General features: G+C 36.5%; 3 protein-coding genes across 3 annotated transcripts; 1 reads left to right on the top strand and 2 right to left on the bottom strand.

Annotated features, from left to right (window-relative positions):
• Positions 1-704: 704 nt before the first annotated feature.
• On the bottom strand, positions 705-5,258 carry LOC112526974 (pentatricopeptide repeat-containing protein At4g32450, mitochondrial-like). Its single transcript, XM_025137432.1, has 3 exons — positions 5,042-5,258; positions 3,027-3,096; positions 705-2,818 (listed from the first exon to the last, which is right to left on the bottom strand). The coding sequence occupies exon 3, from the start codon at positions 2,797-2,799 to the stop codon at positions 859-861; it is 1,941 nt and encodes a 646-aa protein (XP_024993200.1). The 5' UTR covers positions 2,800-2,818; positions 3,027-3,096; positions 5,042-5,258; the 3' UTR covers positions 705-858.
• A 1,502-nt stretch (positions 5,259-6,760) lies between these two features.
• LOC112526321 (heat shock 70 kDa protein 16-like) lies at positions 6,761-14,817 on the top strand. The gene is made up of 10 exons (XM_025136579.1): positions 6,761-6,865; positions 7,186-8,392; positions 9,736-9,936; positions 10,005-10,100; positions 10,207-10,344; positions 11,308-11,505; positions 12,332-12,478; positions 12,563-12,691; positions 13,544-13,674; positions 14,432-14,817. Exons 2-10 carry the CDS (start codon positions 7,223-7,225, stop codon positions 14,535-14,537), a joined length of 2,316 nt encoding a protein of 771 aa, XP_024992347.1. The 5' UTR covers positions 6,761-6,865; positions 7,186-7,222; the 3' UTR covers positions 14,538-14,817.
• A 1,845-nt stretch (positions 14,818-16,662) lies between these two features.
• Positions 16,663-21,618, bottom strand: LOC112526566 (protein DETOXIFICATION 40-like). Its single transcript, XM_025136907.1, has 7 exons — positions 21,298-21,618; positions 19,708-20,339; positions 18,727-18,783; positions 18,351-18,589; positions 17,619-17,737; positions 17,387-17,473; positions 16,663-16,939 (listed from the first exon to the last, which is right to left on the bottom strand). The coding sequence occupies exons 1-7, from the start codon at positions 21,616-21,618 to the stop codon at positions 16,844-16,846; spliced, it is 1,551 nt and encodes a 516-aa protein (XP_024992675.1). The 3' UTR covers positions 16,663-16,843.
• Positions 21,619-21,999: the final 381 nt, after the last annotated feature.

The following is a 21,999-nucleotide window of genomic DNA, read 5'->3' as shown; positions in this document are numbered from 1 at the left end:
CAACAAATAAATGCACACCATCTTCACCTTTGATGATGTTTGAACTTTTGACCTTTTAGGATGCCAAAGACTACCATACTGCTAGACCAAAGACCCTTTGGTCTAAGTTCGGATGGACTTTAAATCCCACACTCTTAACGGTTTTAGAATTTTTTGGAGATGGTTGTCATTTTAAGTACAAATCCCATGAATTCCAGTTATTTCAATCACATCTCTCTACCCCTTCTCTTTCATCAGACTGCTCTAATCTTTCCGTCGTTTCCACATTTTACCGAAAGAAACAAATTATTTACAAAATAAATAAATATTTACAAAAAAATAAATTTCATTATAAATTGTATGAAGCAAACAAGATTTATATAAAAATGGAATTCAATTTCATTCCAAATCATAAAACCAAACACACCAAAGAAACCAAATCTTTCTAATTCCAAATCATTCCAATTACAAATCCTCAAAATACATTCTGCACACCAAACAGACTCTAAAAAAAGCTAAAAAAATCTGGAGGTGGAACGTACGCAAACTTCTACCGTAGTAAGCAACTTAAAGTTTCCAACTCATTTCTAGCTACAACGTTCACACATATAACGTAACGTTCACATAATATAAGAAGAAAAAAAACCAACACAGTATATCTCACTCAAAAGCAGAGTCAAAGACAATAATCAAGAAGGAACGCTATAAAAACAAATAACATGGTCTGAAAATAAGATGTACACAAAATACTGTATATGAAAAATAAAGCCTAAGTTGTATATATCAAGAAAATGTCACAAGATTCTTGATTCAACAAGATACACATAAATAACTTCCCATTACCCAAAAAACCATATTGATGTTTAAAACAACAAAAACTCACCAATAATCCCCACAAGAGCATACCCCATTTTCGAAATGATGAAACCGCTTAGCGTCGCGAGCAACAATCAATCTTCCGACCAATTTCGAAATAATCTTGAGAGCGTTATGGCAATCGCCGCAAACCCGAAGGTTCTTTATGATCCGAATCGGTGAACGGGCCGGACTGGTCATAAGTGCTTGAGATAATGCAAGTCTTTCGCTATGTGATAAAAGAGCTTCCTCCTTGCTTTCTTGATCGATATCATGGAGGACGAATTTAGTCTCGGGAACGTACCCGACCTCTTTCATCGGTTGTTTTAAACACCGAAGCTGACTGTATAACTTTTCGTGCTCCGGGTGTGAAGTATCGCCGGCACGATACTCGTAAACCTTGGTTTTGATCTCGAGGGGATTAAACCGCTTTTTTTCTTTTTCTTTTGCAATATCTGAAGACTTTATTGGTATTAAACCTGCTTTTGATTGTTCGTCTAAACGAGTGGGGTCGAGAAGTTCAACAAGCTCAGCGCAACGGTCTCCGAGTTCGGTATCGCCATGAACCCGAGAATGGTTCATCATAATCTCCCAGATTCCGACACCTGGCTCGATTGGCATTTTATCGATGAATTCTAAGGCTTCGGTTAAATACCCTGCACTTCCGAGCATATCGACTACGCTCGAATAATGGTCCGTGGATGGCTCGATGTTGTAATTCTTGATCATTGACTCGAAGTGTAACATACCCTCTTTCATGTCGCCCACGACACTACAAGCAGTGAAGACGCCGAAGAACATCTGGTTATCGGGTTTGAGTCCGATTTTCTTGAATTCTGTGAACATTTCAATTGCGTCTTCACCATGGCCGTTTTTAGCGAGCCACGTGATCATGGTGTCCCAAGAAGTGAGATTCCGTTGGCCCATTTTGTTAAAGACAGTATAGGCGTCTTCCATGGAACCACATTTCGCGTACATTTCCATGATTTTGTTGCAAATGCGAACGTCAAGATGTGATATGGATCTTGAAAGGTGCTCGTAGACGTATTTCGCTTCTTCAAGCGCCTGAGCCTCTCCACATTCATTCATCAAGAACAGATATCGAGATATATCGACTGAAATGTTACGCTGCTCGAGTAAACCCAAAACCTCCACGGCTTCCTTTAGTTTCTTCTCCTTACAGAAAAAATCGAACTCGTCAATCGTGCCATTTAATCGACCATCCTCACTAGATTCATCCGATTTCTCGTTTTGGATTTGATGATCCATTCTGCTACTATTGTTCCATAAGTTACTAGAGTTCTGTTGATTACTTGAAGCATTCCCAATATAAAATCCGTTGATCCGAACACTTTTCTCATCAAAACGTTGACCAGAACCCTCACTCGCAATCGGCACAAAGTTTCTGGTGTTTTGACTGTTGGTATTATACGGGCTTTGACCAAATACGCCATTTTCACCATTGTTATAGTTACCTTGACTTTCTTGATACATTCCGTTATTCATCCTTGAACTCTGCATATTTCTACTTTCTTCATATAACCGATTCGAACCGTGTTGCAAGATATTATCCTCGTAATTTTTATTGTAATTAACACTGTTTCCATCTGGATTTGACTGAAATTCATTTCTAAGACTACCCGGATTATAGCTCTGCCCGTAAACCAAACTGGGATTCCTTTGGACACCCGTGGAGTTTTCTCTATAAATCCCAGTAAGGTTTTCTTTAAATTTGCGATTACTTTCTCTAAAAGACCAATTGTCACCATATTCACTTGAGCTTTTTGGCGAATACCCATTTGGGTTTTGGAAATCGAAGCTCTCATCGGTGGCCGCAGAATTGAGCGTGCTAAAAGAAAGAATTTTGACGGAATTGAATGAACAACTTCGCGAACCACTGCATACCTTATAGACATAATCGACAAATTTCATGGTTTGGGATGTCTTCAATCTTGCTTGAGACATGATTGTGTTATCGAGCAGCCTACGTACCATGAAGACAAGCATGATCAAGAATGACAGATAAATTGATGAAGTTTTTCAGTCCGGTTTATAGGCTTGAATCTGATTATTTCAGATGGTTACCAACAGATAACAACGGTTCCTAGTTTATAAAATGTTGGGAACTGCAAATTTTTAATACACTTTTTACCAACAGAAAGTCAATATCTGTGATAAGGGAAGAAAGATACCTGATTCACAGCAGCTGCAGAGAACGGCAGCAACGTCACAAACCCCACAATTGCAATACCGTAGTATTTTCTGCAAAAACGGTTAATCAACCGAACGTGAATACAGGTTTGATGGTTCAAGGTCATTCTTACAAAGAAGTTGATTCTTAAGTTCGCTAAACAAAAGAATGGATGGATATAGACACTTTAATTCTCCGTTTTCATTTGTTGGTCCCGTTTCCATGAATGGTAAAATGAGACCAGGTTAAGCAGTTAAAACTCACTCAATAGATTATTAAGAGTGTTTTGGATGACATGTGCACGGTTATTCTATACACAAACATTATGAGTATGATAAAGTGAATATATTATGAAGACAAAGAGAAAGTAAAATGAACTCCTATGTCTCCTCTCTCTCCTACAGAAGTCAACTCAGTAATTCTCGTTCGATTGGTCAACTGCATTCTATTTCTATCCAAAGCAACCTCTAAGAGTATTTGGGAAAAAGACTGATTACCAGCAACCCTGACCAGCCCTGCATGGAACCCATCCCCTAAGAACCACATGTGAGGAGGCATTCAGAGCTAACTAAGCAGCTGAGGCTAGCGGGGGGTTGTTTGATAGATGCTATATACTTTAGTGCGTGATGAAAAATGATTGTTTGGTAAACGTTTTGGATAGACAGTCTGAATGACAGGAAATTACAGTTTTACCCTTCAGTGTAACATAATGTTGAATGAAATATAAATGTATGATAAGTGTTACGAAGTAATAAATCACATTATAAGTATAAATTAAAAAATAAAAAAATATATAAATTAACATAATTTTTTGCAATGTTAAAGAGAAATGCACGAAATAAACCACAATGAAGATTGTAATTCCCTCTTCCCGATAACTTATAGTTTTTGTTCACAGAGCATATACATTCATCAAAATAAATTGTGAAGCTATTATTGCCCCTTTACCCACAAAAGAGCCATGATGCTGCTCAACCTCAGACAAACAAAACTCCAGTAACCACCCAAAATCTAGTCTACATACATCCAATGTACCAATGCTACAAAATCCCATGGTTACATTTGTCAATCAAGTGACTATGGGAATTAAGGGATAAAAGCAAGTGGTATACACTTTACTAATCAACTCATAGGACTCCATGGAAACGAAAATCATCTTACACTGAAAAGTCAAAAGGAGCAAAACAAAACCATGATCACATCATGCTGGAAAAGTATTTGGGAGAAAAACAGTTCTATGTCATAATATCTAACAACATTTTTACACATGGGTTGTGGTGTAGTGGTTGAGGTCCTTGGGATGTGGTGGAATATTCCATCAGCCCAAAGTTCGATTCCAGGCGTACCATGTACACAACAATTGTGGTCACTGAGATTCTGGGTTGATTCTTGCAGTCACAATTTGTTGGGATTAGTCCAGGCACAGCCTGGGACACCCTTCCAAAAAAAACATTTTTACACGTATCATAAATGCTATGAGATCACATACTTCCCAATTGAACTTAAAATCTCTCCATATATATTATTGTTCAATAGGAGGAAGCTTCGAAGATTTACGCAACCAATAATGTGATCTTTTCTTAGCCACAAAAAGACGGTGACCATATGCTTTATTTCTTAACCAGCTGGGAGCCATATAGATTAAATTGTATATCAATGGAACACAAATTGTTGCCATTAACTTAAAAATATGAATCGAATAAGAACAGACGGTAGAGGGTGTTTGCTTCTCCAAACAAAGCACATTAAAGAAAAGCATGATCATTAATACAGTAACATAGTAAAAGGTAGACCCAAAAATGCACATGTGAACTATACTTTGTAGTAGACGAATTTCTCTTAAGCATTTCATCAAACAGGTAGTGGACATGTTCTGGAAATTGCTAAAATCAAGCACAAATTTAAGCATTTTGTGATGTTAAACATCAATAATAAATATAAGCATTTCTATGATGCTGTTGACATCAAGCACACAAATTATAACTGAAACCCCAAACTGTACAGAAAATTACTTACATAATCACTGAAAGGAATCCCTAGTTTCTTGAAACGATCGAGATGGATATGAAGCAAATTGGTTTCAATCGATTAAACCTTAACTTCAGATAAACCCTAGTTTAGATAACAATCTCTGACCTAATTAACACCGAGAAGGATGAGAACAGCGATTTGACGGGAGTAGCAGACGGAGGTCGGCGAGGAGTGCCATTTTTTAACTTTTCCTTTTTGAAACATTTAAACTTTGTTTTTAAACCACCCAAAAACCGAGTATGTATATATATACACACACGAAATTTTCGATTACCCGTTGAATGGAGACGATGATTTTTACCATGGTTAACGTTTATAGGGTAAATTATTGCATACGATATCGTTTTGATGGATTAAAATCTTACCAGATAAGTAAATGATAATGTTAAATTTTACCGGTAAACGCTTACCAGGTAAGTGTTTGGTAAACAGCCCCTATGAGTGTATTTGGTACACATGACATGACAAGACAAAACATAACAGAGATATATGTTCAACATTTAAAAAACTTTTATGTGGAACATACATGAATATAATAGAACATACTCAAAATATTTTTTTATTCAGTTTTATATTTTAGTTAATTTATATAATATATTAAATATTAGTAAAAATAGCATAGAAAAGGTAACAAATAAAAATTAATTAACCTAGATATTCAACCCGCTATGCGAGCCGACTAATCCCATGGCGATCAATTGCTTTGCAGATAGTTTGGAGCCATCGTATTTGAACCTCTGTGACCACAAAATGATTTTTATTCCTCCTTGGATTTGAACCTGGGACCTTCAGGTACTTTTGACCTTTCGAGCCAAGCTCAAACCAATAAGGCATCACCCTTGTGGTTAACTCCTCAACTTGTTAAGGGGACAACAAGTACAAAGACCAAATTGTTAAATTAGTCCCAACACTTCCACAAGTGGTTGAAGCGCCACTTGCAGACCTTTATCTAATTTACAGACCATGTTCATAATCTTTTTTTTTTATACATTTTTACCCCTTCGTAAATTGAGAAGGTGCCACTTACGAAGGTATTGATATTTTTGAAAATTGGGAAGAGAAATGACTAAGGTGCCGTTTACCTAAATGTTTACCCTGTAAACGCTTACCATTAAGAGTCAACATTATAATTTATTTTATCGGGTAAGATTGTAGTACATTAAAACGCATCTTATGCAACAATTTACCTGGTAAGCGCTTACCTGGGTAAGAGTCGTCACCCTCACTTACTGGTTAAGACTCTCCATTCTTATCATCGCTCTTACCGAGTAAGATTCTTGCCCTTTGCCATGTTTATCCGGTAAAAAAAATTGCCCTGTAAGTACTTACCGAGTAAGCTTTTAGTAAACGGCCACTAAGAGATGGATTCAAATCCTGAAAATGATTATTTATATTAATTTCCAGTAGTTCCTAATTTTTCCAAAACCATGTCTTTTTAATTGTTTTGACGAAAACTTTATAATGATATATATATTTTTTATAAAAACATTTATTTTATTATAATTTAATAATTATATAAATTAATTAAAATATATAAAAAATAAAATAATTCAGATAAATGAATTATTTTATTTGTTTTGTCATGTCCAATTGCTATATGTTCGTACCAACCTTAAAAATATATATTTGTTGGTGTTTGTTTATACATTCGTTATGCTCAAACTCAAACGTCATTAATTAAATAGACGTCGACTTCCGACGACTATTCGCTTTCCATTTTGCGGACAATTCAGAGAGAATATATTCTAATCCCCATTGTTTCTCTCGATTTTCCACCATTTTTCCACAGTAAGCTACACTTGATTCCAGGTACATCTCTTCATATTCATCTCAAATCATATCATATCTTCGATATTGTTCGTATTTTCTTCATAAGTATATGTTTTCGCGCTTTCAATTTCCTACTGAATGGTCTAAATCTGTGTACGTATGTCGATAATTTGTGTACTTGAACAATCTGAAACAATCTGGACTTATGTTTAAGACCTGTGATTGCTGAATCAGGTTTTGAGTAGTCACAATTGCACGATTTCGTAGGGTTGATGCTATTCTAGCGATGGAAGTTTACTTTTTTGAAGTTGTGTATGAATAATGAGTTGATTGTTTGTTTCCTCGTTTAAATGAACTAGGTGGAGTTAGAGATTGTAATCGGTGTGAAACTTAGAAATGAGTGTGGTTGGGTTTGATATTGGGAACGAGAATTGTGTTATTGCGGCTGCAAAGCAGGGCGGGATTGACGTATTGTTGAACGATGAATCAAAGCGTGAGACTCCGGCTGTGGTGTCATTTGGTGAGAAGCAAAGGTTTTTGGGTTCTGCAGGGGCTGCATCTGCTACCATGAATCCAAAATCAACCATTTCCCAGGTTAAGAGGTTGATCGGAAGGAGGTATAAGGATGTGAGGGAGCAGGAAGATCTTAGGTTGTTACCTTTCGAGACTAGCGAGTCATCAAATGGTGGCGTTTTGATTCATTTACAGTACTTGAATGACAGATGGGATTTTACTCCGGTGCAGATTTTGGGGATGTTGTTTGCACATTTGAAGCAAATGGCTGAGAAAAATCTTGAATCCCCTGTTGTGGACTGTGTGATTGGAATTCCGTCGTATTTTACAGATTTTCAAAGGCGTGACTATCTTGATGCTGCATTTATCGCCGGTTTAAGACCTTTGAGATTGATGCATGATGGTACTGCCATTGCATTAGGTTACGGTATGTACAAGACTGAATTTGCCAAATCAGGACCCACTAATGTCGTGTTTGTCGACATTGGGCACTGTGACACTCAGGTGACTGTTGCGGCTTTTGAACAAGGGCAAATGAGAATACTGTCCCATTCTTTTGATCAGCACTTGGGAGGTAGAGATTTTGATGACGTTTTGTTTAAACATTTCGCAGCACAATTTAAAGAACAATACAATATCGATGTTTACTCCAATACTCGTGCTTCTATAAGGCTTAGGGCATCGTGTGAGAAGTTAAAGAAAGTTTTGAGTGCCAATGCAGAAGCACCACTTAGTATCGAGTGTCTAATGGACGAGAAAGACGTGAAAGGTTTCATAACAAGGCAAGAATTTGAGAATCTGTCGTTGGAGTTGTTAGAAAGAATTACTTTTCCTTGCTGTCAAGCTGTAAATGACTCTGGTCTAAGTGATGATAAGATATATTCTATTGAGCTTGTTGGTTCTGGATCTCGCATACCAGCTATTATGAGAAAATTAACTTCGCTCTTCCGGAAAGAACCAAGGAGGACTCTGAATGCTAGCGAATGTGTTGCTAGAGGATGTGCTCTTCAATGTGCAATGCTTAGCCCAACTCTCCGAGTTAGAGACTACGAGGTTTGTCTTTCCACCAGAAACCTAATGTTCTTCATGTACTTATTTCTATTTATATTGTTTTCTTAAGTATATAATATTTATATACAGCAGATGAACTCACACACCCTTCTCACCATTGGTGAGGTTTGGACCCTTGACCTTCTGAAAGGCGGGGCTCTACCGGTAATCTGAATACCGCTAAGCTAAAGGCCCTTTGGTTCTATCTACATTGTTGTTGCTTGCTCATATCTAGTTTCTCAAATTTAGCATATTTGTCTCTCTCTTCCTAGTTTTGTTGTTGTTGTTGACTCTTATATAGCTTTTCATTTGTTAAAGCCAGGGATCGTCATAGGAAAAGCCACTCTACTCTTTAGGGTAGAGGTCAGGTTTGCGTTCATCTTACCCTGGATCCCACCTTTGGGTGGGATACATTGGACTCGTTTGGTTTGATTTAGGTTCGTCTCTAGTGATCTATATCCTTTTGCATAATCTTGTTGTATGTGCATCCTCATTTCTATAGACGTATATGTAAAGAATGGACTATTCAAAGAACATAAAATTTATTTATGTGAACTTCCCATATTTTCCTATGAGTTATGCGATATCTTTACCCTTTATAAAGACAACTATGTAATGTGGACGGTTCTTCAAAAGCAGAACACAAAAGCCAGTTAAGAGTACCATAACCGAACGGTCTGTGATGTGAACTTATTCAGTTAACCGTACTGTAGCTATTAGTTTGTGTGATTGATCTTACTTCTTATATATGTCGGCGCAAGCACAATGAAATACAATATACCGGCATTCCAGAAAATGGTTGTAATATAGGAGTAGCAAAGTTTTTCTCTCTTGGGAATTAAACCGGACAAAAAGTTCAAGATAGAGGTTTTTCTACTAATGGAGTAAGATTATCATATTGTATCTTTCGTGCTCTCTTTATGAGAGGAGCCTTTCCTGGTAACATTTTCACATGAACTTGTTATTTAGTCATCTTTTTTGGCTTGCAATTATTTTGTATTCTTCTGAATGCTTTTTGGCAAATGCTGAAATCTGGCATAAATGAAGACCATATTACTGAATCATCTGGTGTATTGGTTAGGGACAAAAAACGAGTGTAGTCTATCTTTGGGCCTTTGAGAAAGAGTTCCATGTCCTCCGACTAGGATGAAAAGGGTAGTGAACTGCAAGATGTTCATTTTAATCTCGCTGAGAGTCTGTTTGAAACTTGATTGCCTTCTCTTGCTTTTTTTTTTGGACAAAACTTAATGAGACTAGCATTTTGCATGCTTCCTTAAACAGCTTCTCAGGGATTTACCCCTATTATGTTTGTAAGGATTTATGCTATATTTTCTTACTTTTTGCAGGTTCAGGATTCATTACCTTTCTCAATAGGGGTCCGTTCAGATGAAGGTAAAAACAACACACATCCAGATTGTCTTTTTCCAAAAGGAGGTCCATTTCCAAGTACTAAGATGCTTACATATCATAGAAGAAATACTTTTTATTTGCAAGTTTCCTATGAGACGGACTTTCCTGCAAGAATATCACCTATTGGCTATTTCATGGTAAGAATCTAACATTTGCTATAATTTGTCCGTTCATACCTTGAAGTAACTGTCAAATATTTATTCAGATTGGTCCGTTGCAAACCTCTGGTACTGAATTAGCGAAGGTCAAAGTTAAAGTGTGCATTAACATCCATGGAATTTTTCAAATAGTATCTGCATCAGTAAGTATTGCTTCTTTCCCAGATGTTGAACATGAATGAGTTAGTCCTGTTGCAGGAGTGACTTGATCTAAAAGCGTTATGATATCGTTCTATATTGTATTTGCAGCTTCAGCTTTTAGAAGATGCCCACTCTTCAAGTAATAATGGTCATTTGCACTCAGAGAAGATGGTGGCCAACAGTCATATGTCGAATGATGCTGCTGATCATAAGTCTGCTGATTCTAGCCCATCTACTACTTATCATGTAAGTGAAATCATGCCCATTTTTAAATTATCATTATGAAAGGATAAAGAGGACGCATTTTGGTTTATGCATCTTCTGGTTTCATTTATTATGCAAACACATGTCAAGATTTCGTTCTAGAAGTTACACGTATACATTTTCCCTAACGCAGTTCTACTTGTAATGTTGAAATTGTATTTGTTTCAAATCCTCATGTTTTGGTAAGAGTGATTGATTTCTTGAACCATTATATTTGTTTTTTAACTGCAAACTAACCATTTTTTTCTTGTGAAAATGAGTAAAAAACATCATATTAAAATAATGAGAAACTTTGGAGAAAATCGAGTAATGTAAATGTAGAAATATGGTCGAACTTGGCATTCTTTGTCCAAAATTGGTTGTTTTTGCGAAATGTGTTCTGTTTGCATTTCCACAAGAAGATGGCTTGTTTTCAATGAGAAGTCAAGTACAAATAGTTCGAAAATTCAATCACTTAGTAAAACCTTATGTAAGTTTACTTTTTGTTATGTGCTCAATGCGGGAATTCAAGTGTGTTTTTTAGATATTCGTTTGGCGATTGCCATAATAGAGACTGAAAATTTTGGAATGGAGAGACTTTCACCTTTGAACATTATCCTTGACGACTTTTCAGCATCGTGCAGGAGTATTGCTTGTGTGCAATGGCTGATCCAGAAATTTTGGTGATGGGGTTTGAAATTTAAGTAACATAAAAATATAAATATATAATATATGATAAAAGTTATATAAAAAAGTATAGAAATTACTACGAGAATCATTACTATCACAGGATCACTACCGGTTCCGGATGTTCGTACTTTTCTTTTCAGAAGATTTTCTATTTTTTCTAGTGTAATAATAAAACAATTCATAATTAGAGACACACACAAACATGTATATATTGGGGAGGGGGAGCTTTATGTATAAATGGACAAGCCCATGACACAACATTGTTTCACTATGCAGGCTGATGAAAGGAGAAAGGGGTGGGTCAGGAGGCAAAATGTTGCCGTTTCTGAGAAATTCTACGCCACGACAACAAGAGACGAGCTACGTCATGCACAAGAGACAGAGCAGAAGTTGGCATATCAAGATATGAAGGTGGAACAAACGAAGGAGAAAAGAAATACCCTCGAGTCTTATGTTTACGATGCTCGTAGCAAGGTACTTGTTTTGTCGGGATATTGACATCAATGTTCTTTGCATTTAAGTTTCATTTGTGTTAGTAGTCATTAAAGAAAAAAGAAACTTCCAATCTATCTGCATCACTAGTAACCTTCTTATAGAGAGTAAACATGTCTTACCTGATTACATTGTCTGCTTGCACACCATTGAATCGTGCACACACTATCTATTCGTAATTCTACCTGTTATATTTTCTGATTACCTGTTATATTACCTATCTTATTGTCTTCTTGCACACACCTTCGTTTCATGTACAAAAACCTGTTCGCAACCTCAAAGGGTAGAGCGGTTGTTTCCGTGAATACCCCCTGCTTGTGAAAAAAGTATGACCAAAAAGGTAAGACGAACAAAGACTAGTAAATAGTAAGCAACAAAAAAGGAAAAAAAGGAGTAAGAATCATAGAATATGTAAGAAAAAAACACAAATCCCTTTATCTATCTTAAGTCTCTTTTGATGAATTCAGTAGTATGTACGAAAAAGAAGGCTGGTACCGCACTTGAGCAAAAATTAAGGCTGGAAACCCAAAAAACGGATATATAAGACAGCAAAATTGTTGTTCTTAATTTGATGGCTCTTCGTGTTCTTTTGCAATGTGACGAAACAACCAATGCACTGAAATAACGTCAAGCAGTTTTAAAGCTGGTAAAACTACAAGTGAAAATCCATCAATGCTTGTTTAAACCTGTTTTCTCTGCTTGTCATCATCATTAACGAATAAGATAACCGCGTTGTGCAGCTCTTAAACTGATTAATTCTTTTGATTTCATGCACTGCTTACAAATTGACGGAATTTGTGTAATTTAGATTTTGAGTTCCTATCGGAGCTTTGCCACAAGTATGGAGAAGGATGGAATCTCTAAAAGTCTGCAAGAAACGGAGGAATGGCTATATGAAGATGGTGATGATGAATCTGAAGAAGTCTATACCAGAAAACTTGAAGATCTCAGAATGGTGTCTAGAATATGCTATACTTTTAAGCTATTAATTTTTTTTTCATAACTACATTTATTCATCTAATCTCGTTTATTTATGTAGTTATTAGATCCGATTGAAAACAGATACAAAGATGAAAAGGCTAGAGCACAAGCGATCAGAGCTCTGCAAGCTTGTGTTGCAGAATATCGTTCAGCTGCAGATTCACTACCCCCTAGCCAGAAAGAGGAGGTATGATCTAGTCCTTTGATCTCGACTATGTATGCATACCGGACTGGATGGGCAAGAGTGAGGGACTGTTTGGTTGGTTTTCCATCAAGTCCTGTATGAATTAAATTGTATGTGTGGATTGATTTGTCTGGATAGATTGAGAAAGTTTTTTTGCGAGTTTTTTTTTCATAAATGGAAATAGCGTGTTTTTTAATTGGGAGGGGCATGTTTGGAAAAAAGTTGACATTCTGCATAAAGCTTCCCCTTGGAAGCTTACTGAATAAGCCATTTCTTTATCATTAAGCCACTATCAAACAGTCATGCATAGCTGACCGAATAAGCTGCGAGTCTCTTTAAGCTCATCAAGCTGCTAACAATCAGGCTCTGGGTGAAAGAATTGTGGGAGGTTCAAGGGCTTTAAATTGACATGGGTAGTTTAGTAATTTACCAATTTTATCTCATCTCTAGATTTTGTTCCACGTTTTTTGGTGGGACAAAAAAAATGCATTTTTGTTCCCCCCCAAGTCCCTGTTGTGTCCAAGTTTGTTGTCGCACCAAACGTGGAACAACAGGTTTTTGTTCAGTCCTATCCCTTCTTGGCCTGCGTACCAAACGCACCCGCGTTCCATATAACCAAACTGTAAGTCATATGTGAAGATGAATTTAATACCCTTCATGATCTTTCTTCTTTTGAGTAGATTTTCCCTATGAAAGGGGCAGCTACTTATGTAATGATAAAAACGTTCTATTATGGGATACGATAATTACGCATTTAAGAGGAAAGGATGCAACTGATCTGGAAAACGGGACTGTTCGGGTATTAATTATGATATCGGTCCCTCGCTGTCAAGTAATTTTCGCTCTTTTTGGCAGGTTAACAGAGAATGCAATGAATCTGAGCAGTGGTTGAACAATTGCTTTCAACTGCAAGAGTCATTGCCCAAGAACGTCGATCCCATATGCTGGTCAAGTGACATTAATGAAGTAACGAGAGTTCTTGAGAGGTTAGTTTCGACCATTTGTTCTTTTGATTAAGATTTTTTAGATTGGTGTTATGAGATCTAGAATCTAAACCAAATCAAACGAAACCAGTATATCCCACTGAAAGAGATAGGGTCTAGGGAGTTGAGGATGTACGCAGATCTTGCATCTACCCCAAAGAGGTAGAGATGCTGTTTCCGTGAAGGAAGTATGCAGACCTTGCATCTATCTTAGATATGGGCCTAGCCGGTCCTAAAAAGACTTGTCTGGTCAACGGCTTGGTCAAAGCAGTCCAAAAAAATCCCGTACAGTTGCGAGCAGGATAAGGACCAATACTGGTCTGGTCTAGTCGCGCCCGATGACGTCTTGGCCTGGTTCAGGGCCAGTTCTATCAGGACCAAAAGGGTCCGGTCTTATTGCCCATTTCTAATCTATCCCTAAGTATGTATGCAGACATTGCCTCTACCCTGATGGTTATGAAATCTCGAAACCGAATCAATTTATGTGAATCGGAGTCTGGTTGATTTCAAGTCAAGTTTCAGTCTAGCTCGAGCTTGATAATTGGTTTGAATTGGAATTCGACTTAATCTCAGACACGCTAATCGAAGCCCGTTACGTGTTTTTAACCTTTAGTTTCCGTTATTTTGTAGAAAAAACGTAACTTTAATTATCTTCGTTATTCTATATATAACACGTTGTGTTTAGTTGATTGCTTGTATCATTAATACCGTAAATCGTTAGCTTTTTTCCGTTATCAACTTTTTTGTTCGTTTTCTTCAGGACATGCGAACACATAATGAGCTCCAAATCTTCATCCCCGAAGTACGATGACGCCACCATAAACCCGGACCAAACGGACGTCCCTGACGACATGCAAGTAGACTAATGTCATAAATCTCTTTCGGTTGGCGGGATCAAACACACGATCTGTAAAGTTCATGGATGGTGGCTTAGCCAATTAAGCTACGTTGACTTCCACTATTTTGTCGAGTGAACATCACGAATCATTCGTAGTCGGGATTTTCGGAGGTAAAGATCAAACGATATATGCTATCTTTTGGCTTTTATGATCTTTAGCGTCGTTTTTGGTAACTTAGCGGTACATCCGAAATGTCGAGTAGAATGGTTCGATTTGGAATATTATAGCAATTTTCGTTCTTTGTTCTTCGTACTCGTTATCTAATAACTTTCGGAAATTGTCCAAAATAGTCGGTCTGGACTCTGAATCATTTTATAGCCGTTTTTCTACTTAATTGACTGGAATAGTCAAGATTTCGCAAGCAATACTTTAAAAAATTGTGAAATCTGCTTTTATGAAATTGAATATTCATAAAGTATCATCACAAGTTGCTAAAATGGTATCTCTGAAATGCTGACATGATAGGTAGTACTTTAGCAAGTAGTGTAAGTGGCATTTTCATATCAGCATTTAACAAGTAGCATTTTAGCAACTTGCGAAATTGCAAATCTTACGAATATTATATTCATAAAAGTAGATTTTACAAGTTGCTAAAGTGTATAATATAGGCGAAATTTAGTTATTCTGGTCAATTGTTACATAAATTTGACGAAAGAAATAATTCATAAAACATAAGTTTATAGATCATGCTATAAAGTTTCCTATCTAAAAAAGTTACAATAGGTTTATAGGATGTTTTTAGACGTTTCAACAAGTGTTTTAGAATGGTTTTTAAATAAAATGTTGTATTAGTTATTTTATATAAACATTTTGGGAAGTGTCTCGTAAACTCATCTATTTGTAGGATACTTGTGTTCATATGACACTTTTTCAAGTCACGTCATATAAAATAACTAATATGACACTTTATTTTAAAAGTGTAGTAAAATTTGTTAAGACGTCCAAAATCATCCAATAAACTTATTGTAACTCTTTTAGATGAGACATTTTTCTTGTTTCGTCCTATAAAATATAAAGTATCATATTAGGACGCTTGAACATTTTAGGCATCTTATAAAGATCTAATGTCGTTTTTTTCCACTAAAGTACAATATAAAAGAACAGGTTATTTAGATTGATGGATTCGTCAACAAAATATCCATCAATATCATTTATATTCTCCGATATATCGATTTGTTGTTGGTGCAAAAAAGATTTCAATAATTTTCTTATATTAATTAGATTATTTGTCATCATTCTTTAATTGTGAATCTTTTTGGTAACTTATACGTTTAGATAAAATGAAATACAAATATAATATCAATAAATATTATATAAAATTTATACATTATTGATATAGTATATACATACATATATATATATATATACACACACACACACACATATATATATATATATATGTATAATGTATATAACTTTGTAAAAATTATATATTAGTGGTGGGTTCGGTGGGTTGAGCTATTTCAACCCTCCTAATTGACGGGTTAGCAGTTTGGCGAGTGGACGATTTGGCGGGTCGAGTTTAATTGGGCTGTTAGCGGGTTGGGTTGAGCGGGTTTTGCGGCTTGACAGTTTTTTGTACACCCCTATTTGTTCTACTCTTTTCGGTGGAAAGATACGTTTGTATACATCTCACCTAAGATTCTACTTTTAAATATAGATGCACAAAAAGCCTGAACCTAGCAAGCCTAGGACCATGTTTTTATCTTTGGGCAAATTGCATGAAAATATAACATAGTTTGAATTGATTCATATTTTAGGTAACATATTTTCAAAACCAACATTTTGGTACCTAAGATGTGAAGTTTCAAATATTTAAATACCTGGGTAACCGATTTAAAAAATAACCGCTTACCAATGCTGATGTGGCATCCAACTCAATATTATTAGCTGACGTGGCTAGTGATGTCATCTAATAATATTGAGTTGGATGACACATCATCATTACTAACCGGTTACCCAAATACTTAAATGCTTGAAACTTTACATCCTAGGTACCAAAATGAAGGTTTTAAAAATATGTTACCAAAAATAAAAACCAATATAAAGTACGTTATATTTTCATATAATTTACCCCTATCTTTTCGTTTGTTGAAATCGTGCTTAGAAGGTCTGAATTCTATAAATCTCTACTTTCAAGTGAGATATACTGAGTTTATCTGGTTCGTAATCTAAGTATTTAATGAATTTTTATATTTATTGGAAACATTATCACAAGATATTCAAAAATAAATGATTGCTTTTGAATCCAAATGATTCGTTGACTAACTGGTCTATTGACTTTGACTTTGACTTCCGTTCATTCCTTCCTTCTCAATACTCTCCTTTTTTCCTTCCCATTTATCCAATCGATTTGTAGCTTTTTCCACCTGTTTTTTTTACAATATTAGTATTTGATTGAGAAAAATTGCATGAAAAAATAACTTACTTTAACTTGATTTTTATTTTATGTATTTTCAGAACTTTTATTTTGGTACCTAAGATGTAAAGTTCTAAACATTTAAGTACCCGAGTAACTGGTTGAAGCATTAACCGGTTACCATGCTGATGTGTCGAGTGATGAGATGAAATTGAGTTGGATACCACATTACTCGCCACATTAGCATGGTAACCGGTTAATGCTTCAACCGGTTACCCGAGTACTTAAATGTTTGAAACTTCACATCTTAGGTACTAAAATAGAAGTTTTGAAAGTACGTTACCCCAAAATAGGAATCAAGTTAAAATACGTTACTTTTTCATGCAATTTGCCCTATTTAGTTCAAGAAATTATAAGAAATTAAAAATACGGAAAAATACTCCGTATTATTATTTACCTCTTTATTCCAGTCTGTTCGAAATGTCGACCATATCAGAATGATGGTTTGCATTCCCGTTCCTCCGATCATTCCCGACCATATTCCCTATTCGATAAGACAAATCTTATGAGAACTTTGTTTATGAAAGTTTGTTGCATCGTGATGAATTTTACCCTGCAAATATATCCATATTTTGATGTCGTTTTTTCGAAAATACAGAAAAGCTCACTAACTGTTTAGTAAACGATACCTTGACCCCGTAGTTGAAATAGAAACCGAGAATGCATCCGATGGGAATCCCTACTATGTAATAGCATCCGACGTTCACGTACGCCACATACGCTTGCCATCCGCACCCGACAGCCACACCTTTCGAATCCATTTTTCGTGTCAGCTTTTAAGTGTCCATATTTTTATTTTAGTTATCTTAAAATAGAAATGTAGAAGACCCGAGCCTTCCAAGCCCCTTTTTGTTGAGCAATAAAAAAGGCTCGAGTCAAGTGAGTCTTTTAAGGCCCGACCCGAGCCATGCTCCGGGCCTGAAAAGGGTATTGGGCTTTTTCATCCGGACCCTTTTGGGCTTAATCCAGCTTTATCAGTCATAACGGAGCTTTTTAGGCTAGACTTTCCCGGGCCGGCAGGTCCATGCCTAAAACCAATATTTCGGCCTGATTGAGCTTTGAGGTTTGGCTTGGACTAGGTTTCGGGCTTACTAGGCCCGAACTTTTTCAGCCGGGCTTCAAACTTGGGCTTTTTGTGCATCTCTATCCTACAATAGTGTCTACCGTCTAATTTCAAAAATAAGTTCTACTTTCCAATTTTACCCTTAATTATGAGACAGAGGAATTCATTATTTTATCTATTATTAAGGATAAAAATGTCATTCAGTTAATTAAAAAAATGTAATAATTACACATTTCTAAAACTGTGTATCTTTTTCTTTGTGGACATTTATTTTGAGACAGAGGGAGTACAATAATACCTGATAAGACGGGCTGAATGCCGTTGAGGATGATAGTGATGGCCAATAATGGACAAAGATCAGAAACTGCGTTAGCAACAGTTTCACCGCCCGTGAACACGTAACTAATAACATGCCGTAACGACAAAACTATCACCGCTTCAATTACGGCGATGATAAAAGAGACGGTGGTCACCGTCAAGACCGAAAAAGCCGCGGCTTTTGGGTTTCCTGCTCCGAGCTCGTTGCCGACCCTAACACTATTTTTCATAATTCCGCATTTCAGTAACTCGTTTACATCAAACGTTACATTTTCGGGTTGTATTTGTAATTTTTTTTACAAATATTAACCCGAAAAAATATATTTAAAAAATATTATAAATAAAAAAAATGATACCTAGCAGCTGCATTGAACCCAACTGAGACCATGAACAATAGTCCATTAATAGCCATGCTGCAAAAAATTAATAAGAATATAAAAATTATTTAAATAAAATATTTATTTATTTAAATAAATTAAATTAATATTAATTTTTGATAAATTTAATTTTTTAGATTTTCAATTTAATCCAAATAAAATTACTAGTAAATTAATATATAAAAAGGCAAATTACATGAAAAAGTAACGTACTTTAACTTAAAATCTATTTTGTGGAGTGTACTTTTAAAACTTCAATTGTGGTATCTAAGATGCAAAATTTTTAAACATTTAAGTACCCGGGTAAACAGTTGAAGCATTAACCGGTTACATGCTGATGTGGCGATTGATGTGATATCCAACTCAATATTGTTTGCTGAAGCATTAACCGGATCCCACATCACTCGCTACATCAGCATGGTAACCAACCAGTTACCCGGGTACTTAAATGTTTAAAAATTTACATCTTAGGTAACAAAATAGAAGTTCTGAAAGTACTTTACCCAAAATAGAAATCAAGTCAAAGTACGTTACTTTTTCATGCAATTTGCTCTATATAAAATAAGAGGTTATTTGGTTGGTTTTTTATTAAGTTTGTGAATTAATCTGTCTGTAAAGATTGAAAATTTTGTTGGGATAATTTTTACATAGATGGATGAAACGTGTTTTTTAATTGGGAATGACGGGTTTAGAAAAAACTTGGTTTTCTACATAAAATCTGCTTTAGAAGTTTACTGAATAAGCCACTACAGTCATGTATAATAAGCTGCGAGTGTCGCTAAACTCGTTAAGCTTCAAATTAGCTCTAATAATTTATGCACGTACGACCCACTCGACGGAATGAAAATGACCGCTCGATCCATTTGATACGTGACCAAAACCACACGATTTTGCCCTTTCGAAAACGGTCTAACAAGTGTTGATTAACGATAAAAACGTGTGATAACAAACGAAACTTACCAAACTGAAAGCGCGTCCAACGCTAGCTCGGGGTTCTCGAGCAACCCTGCAATCAACACGAGTACTTGCATGTACCATGACTCCAAACACAACATCACGGCCGATCCACTCGACAATTTTACGAAATCCCAAAGCCCGCCGAACGCCTTTAAATTAAAACCAGTCCAAGACGCCTTACATCTATCGCTTTTCAAGATGTAAATAAATTGACCCGCTACAATGATCCACCACGAAAAACTCAAAGTCAATGAAGCACCGATCAAACCGAACCCTAATTTGTACACCATGATCCAAGAAAGGAACAGGTGTACGACTAGGGTTCCGGCCGAAATGTACGCACTCGGCGCGACGATACTTTGAGACTGAAGGAATTTTTGTATCGGGAAATTGATAGCGTACGCGAATATCTGAGGAATGAGACCGTAGACGAATAGCGCGGCGGCCGACGCCATTGATGGCGATTGGCCGAGTAAAAGTAAGATCGACTTCGAAAAAATGTAAACCAAAGTTAACGGGAATGCCGTTATTGTGAGAACGATTGCAGATCTTTGAAGGTATACGCCAAGCATATCGTATTTTTGTGCCCCGAACGCTTGCCCGCATAACGTCTCCACTGCACTACCCATACCGAGCTACAATATACATATACGAGTTATGTGTCAAATCATACATTGAGAACGATTTCTTGATCTAAAAATAAGCTTTACGTAAATGCATATAAGACGGTTTTATAGACCGGTTAAAACGAGTGATAATCTAATCGAAAAAAATAGTTAAAAAAGTAAGGGGACGTTTACCAAACGCTTATCCGGGTAAACAACATCAAGTCACGTTACCTTATCGGATGAATATGGTAAGGATTAAGGGGTCGTTTATCAAACACTTATCCTGTAAGTGCTTACCGGTAAAATTTAACACTATTATGTACTTACCGTGTAAGATTTTAGTCCACCAAAACAACATCGTATGCAACAATTTACCAGGTAAGTGTTTACCATGGTAAGAGTCGTCGTCCGCACTTACTGGGTAAGACTCTTGGTTATTGTCTCGCTCTTACTGGGTAAGATCCCTGGTCCTTACTATATTCATCCGGTGAGGTAATGTTACTTGATAAGCGCTTACCCGGGTAAGCATTTGGTAAACGGCCCCTAAGAATCCTACACAGTAAGAGCGAGACAAGGAACAAGAGTCTTACTCGGTAAGTGAGGACGACGACTCTTACCATAGTAAGCGCTTACTAGGTAAATTGTTGCATACGATGTTCGTTTTAACGAACTAAAGTCTTACCCTATAAATAAGTGTCAGTGTTAAATTTTACCACCACATAAAGTGTTTGGTAAAAGAAACCGTAAATTTAATATTTACTATTTTGGTTAATTCTCCTTTTTACTCTGTCTCTCTCTCTCCTCTCTCTCTCTCTCTCAGATGTAAAATCTCTCTCTAAATCTCTCTCCTTCACTCTCTCCCGTCTTGCTTGTCTCTTGTCTCTCTCTTTCTCTCTCGACTCTCTCCCATCTCTCTCTCTCTTGTCTCTCTCTCTCCCACACACACAGTGAAAAATGGTGGCCGGAATTAATTCACAAAACTCACCATGAGACCATAAGCGAAGAGTTGAATCCCTTGGTTGCCGAGGGAGGCGGCGGCGAGCTCCAGGTTACCGAGTTGGCCGGAAAATATTCTGGTCGACATCGACATCGAGTTGTTGATCAAATAAACCAACACCGTCGGAGCTGCCAGTTTATACAGAAGACCAAGTTCAATCCTCGTCGCCGATGCAAACCGCCGGACGAACGGTGTCTGGGTGCTGGAAAGTACGTTCTCCAGCTCCCAACTGCCGCCATGGCCGGCGGAGGACGGCGGAGTTGCAGAATCTAAGAGTGGTTGTTGGAGCTCATCGTTTTGGTGCTCCATGGTTTCTGAAAAATGGACTCTTGGCCCTTCACGTGTTTATTTATCTACTGGTGGATGGAAATTAATTAATTAATTAATTAATTAATTAATGAATCAATAAAGGAATTAAAATTAATTAGTAAATAGAATTTCGGATATTTTGTGGTGTAGTCATTTTCCAATTTTATCATGAATCAGATCCGAAAAAAAGTAGGTAGCTTTTTAGGTATATGTTTTTTTTAACAGAAGTTCACAATGATTTGTGTAAATTTTTAGTGTTATTTTATAGTCTCATGAGTTTCATAAAAATATGTTGGTCTTACGTGAATCTAATCATCAAAACTTCTGTCGTTCCATCCCTGTAGGGGCAAAGAACCCGTCTAAAACTACCTATAGACGGTA

The sequence above is a fragment of the Cynara cardunculus genome, assembly GCF_001531365.2.
Source record: "Cynara cardunculus var. scolymus isolate 2C chromosome LG 14, CcrdV1, whole genome shotgun sequence".
Classification (NCBI taxonomy): Eukaryota; Viridiplantae; Streptophyta; class Magnoliopsida; order Asterales; family Asteraceae; genus Cynara; species Cynara cardunculus.
Note: the sequence above shows the minus strand (reverse complement) of the source record. Positions and strands in the feature narration are given on the sequence as shown.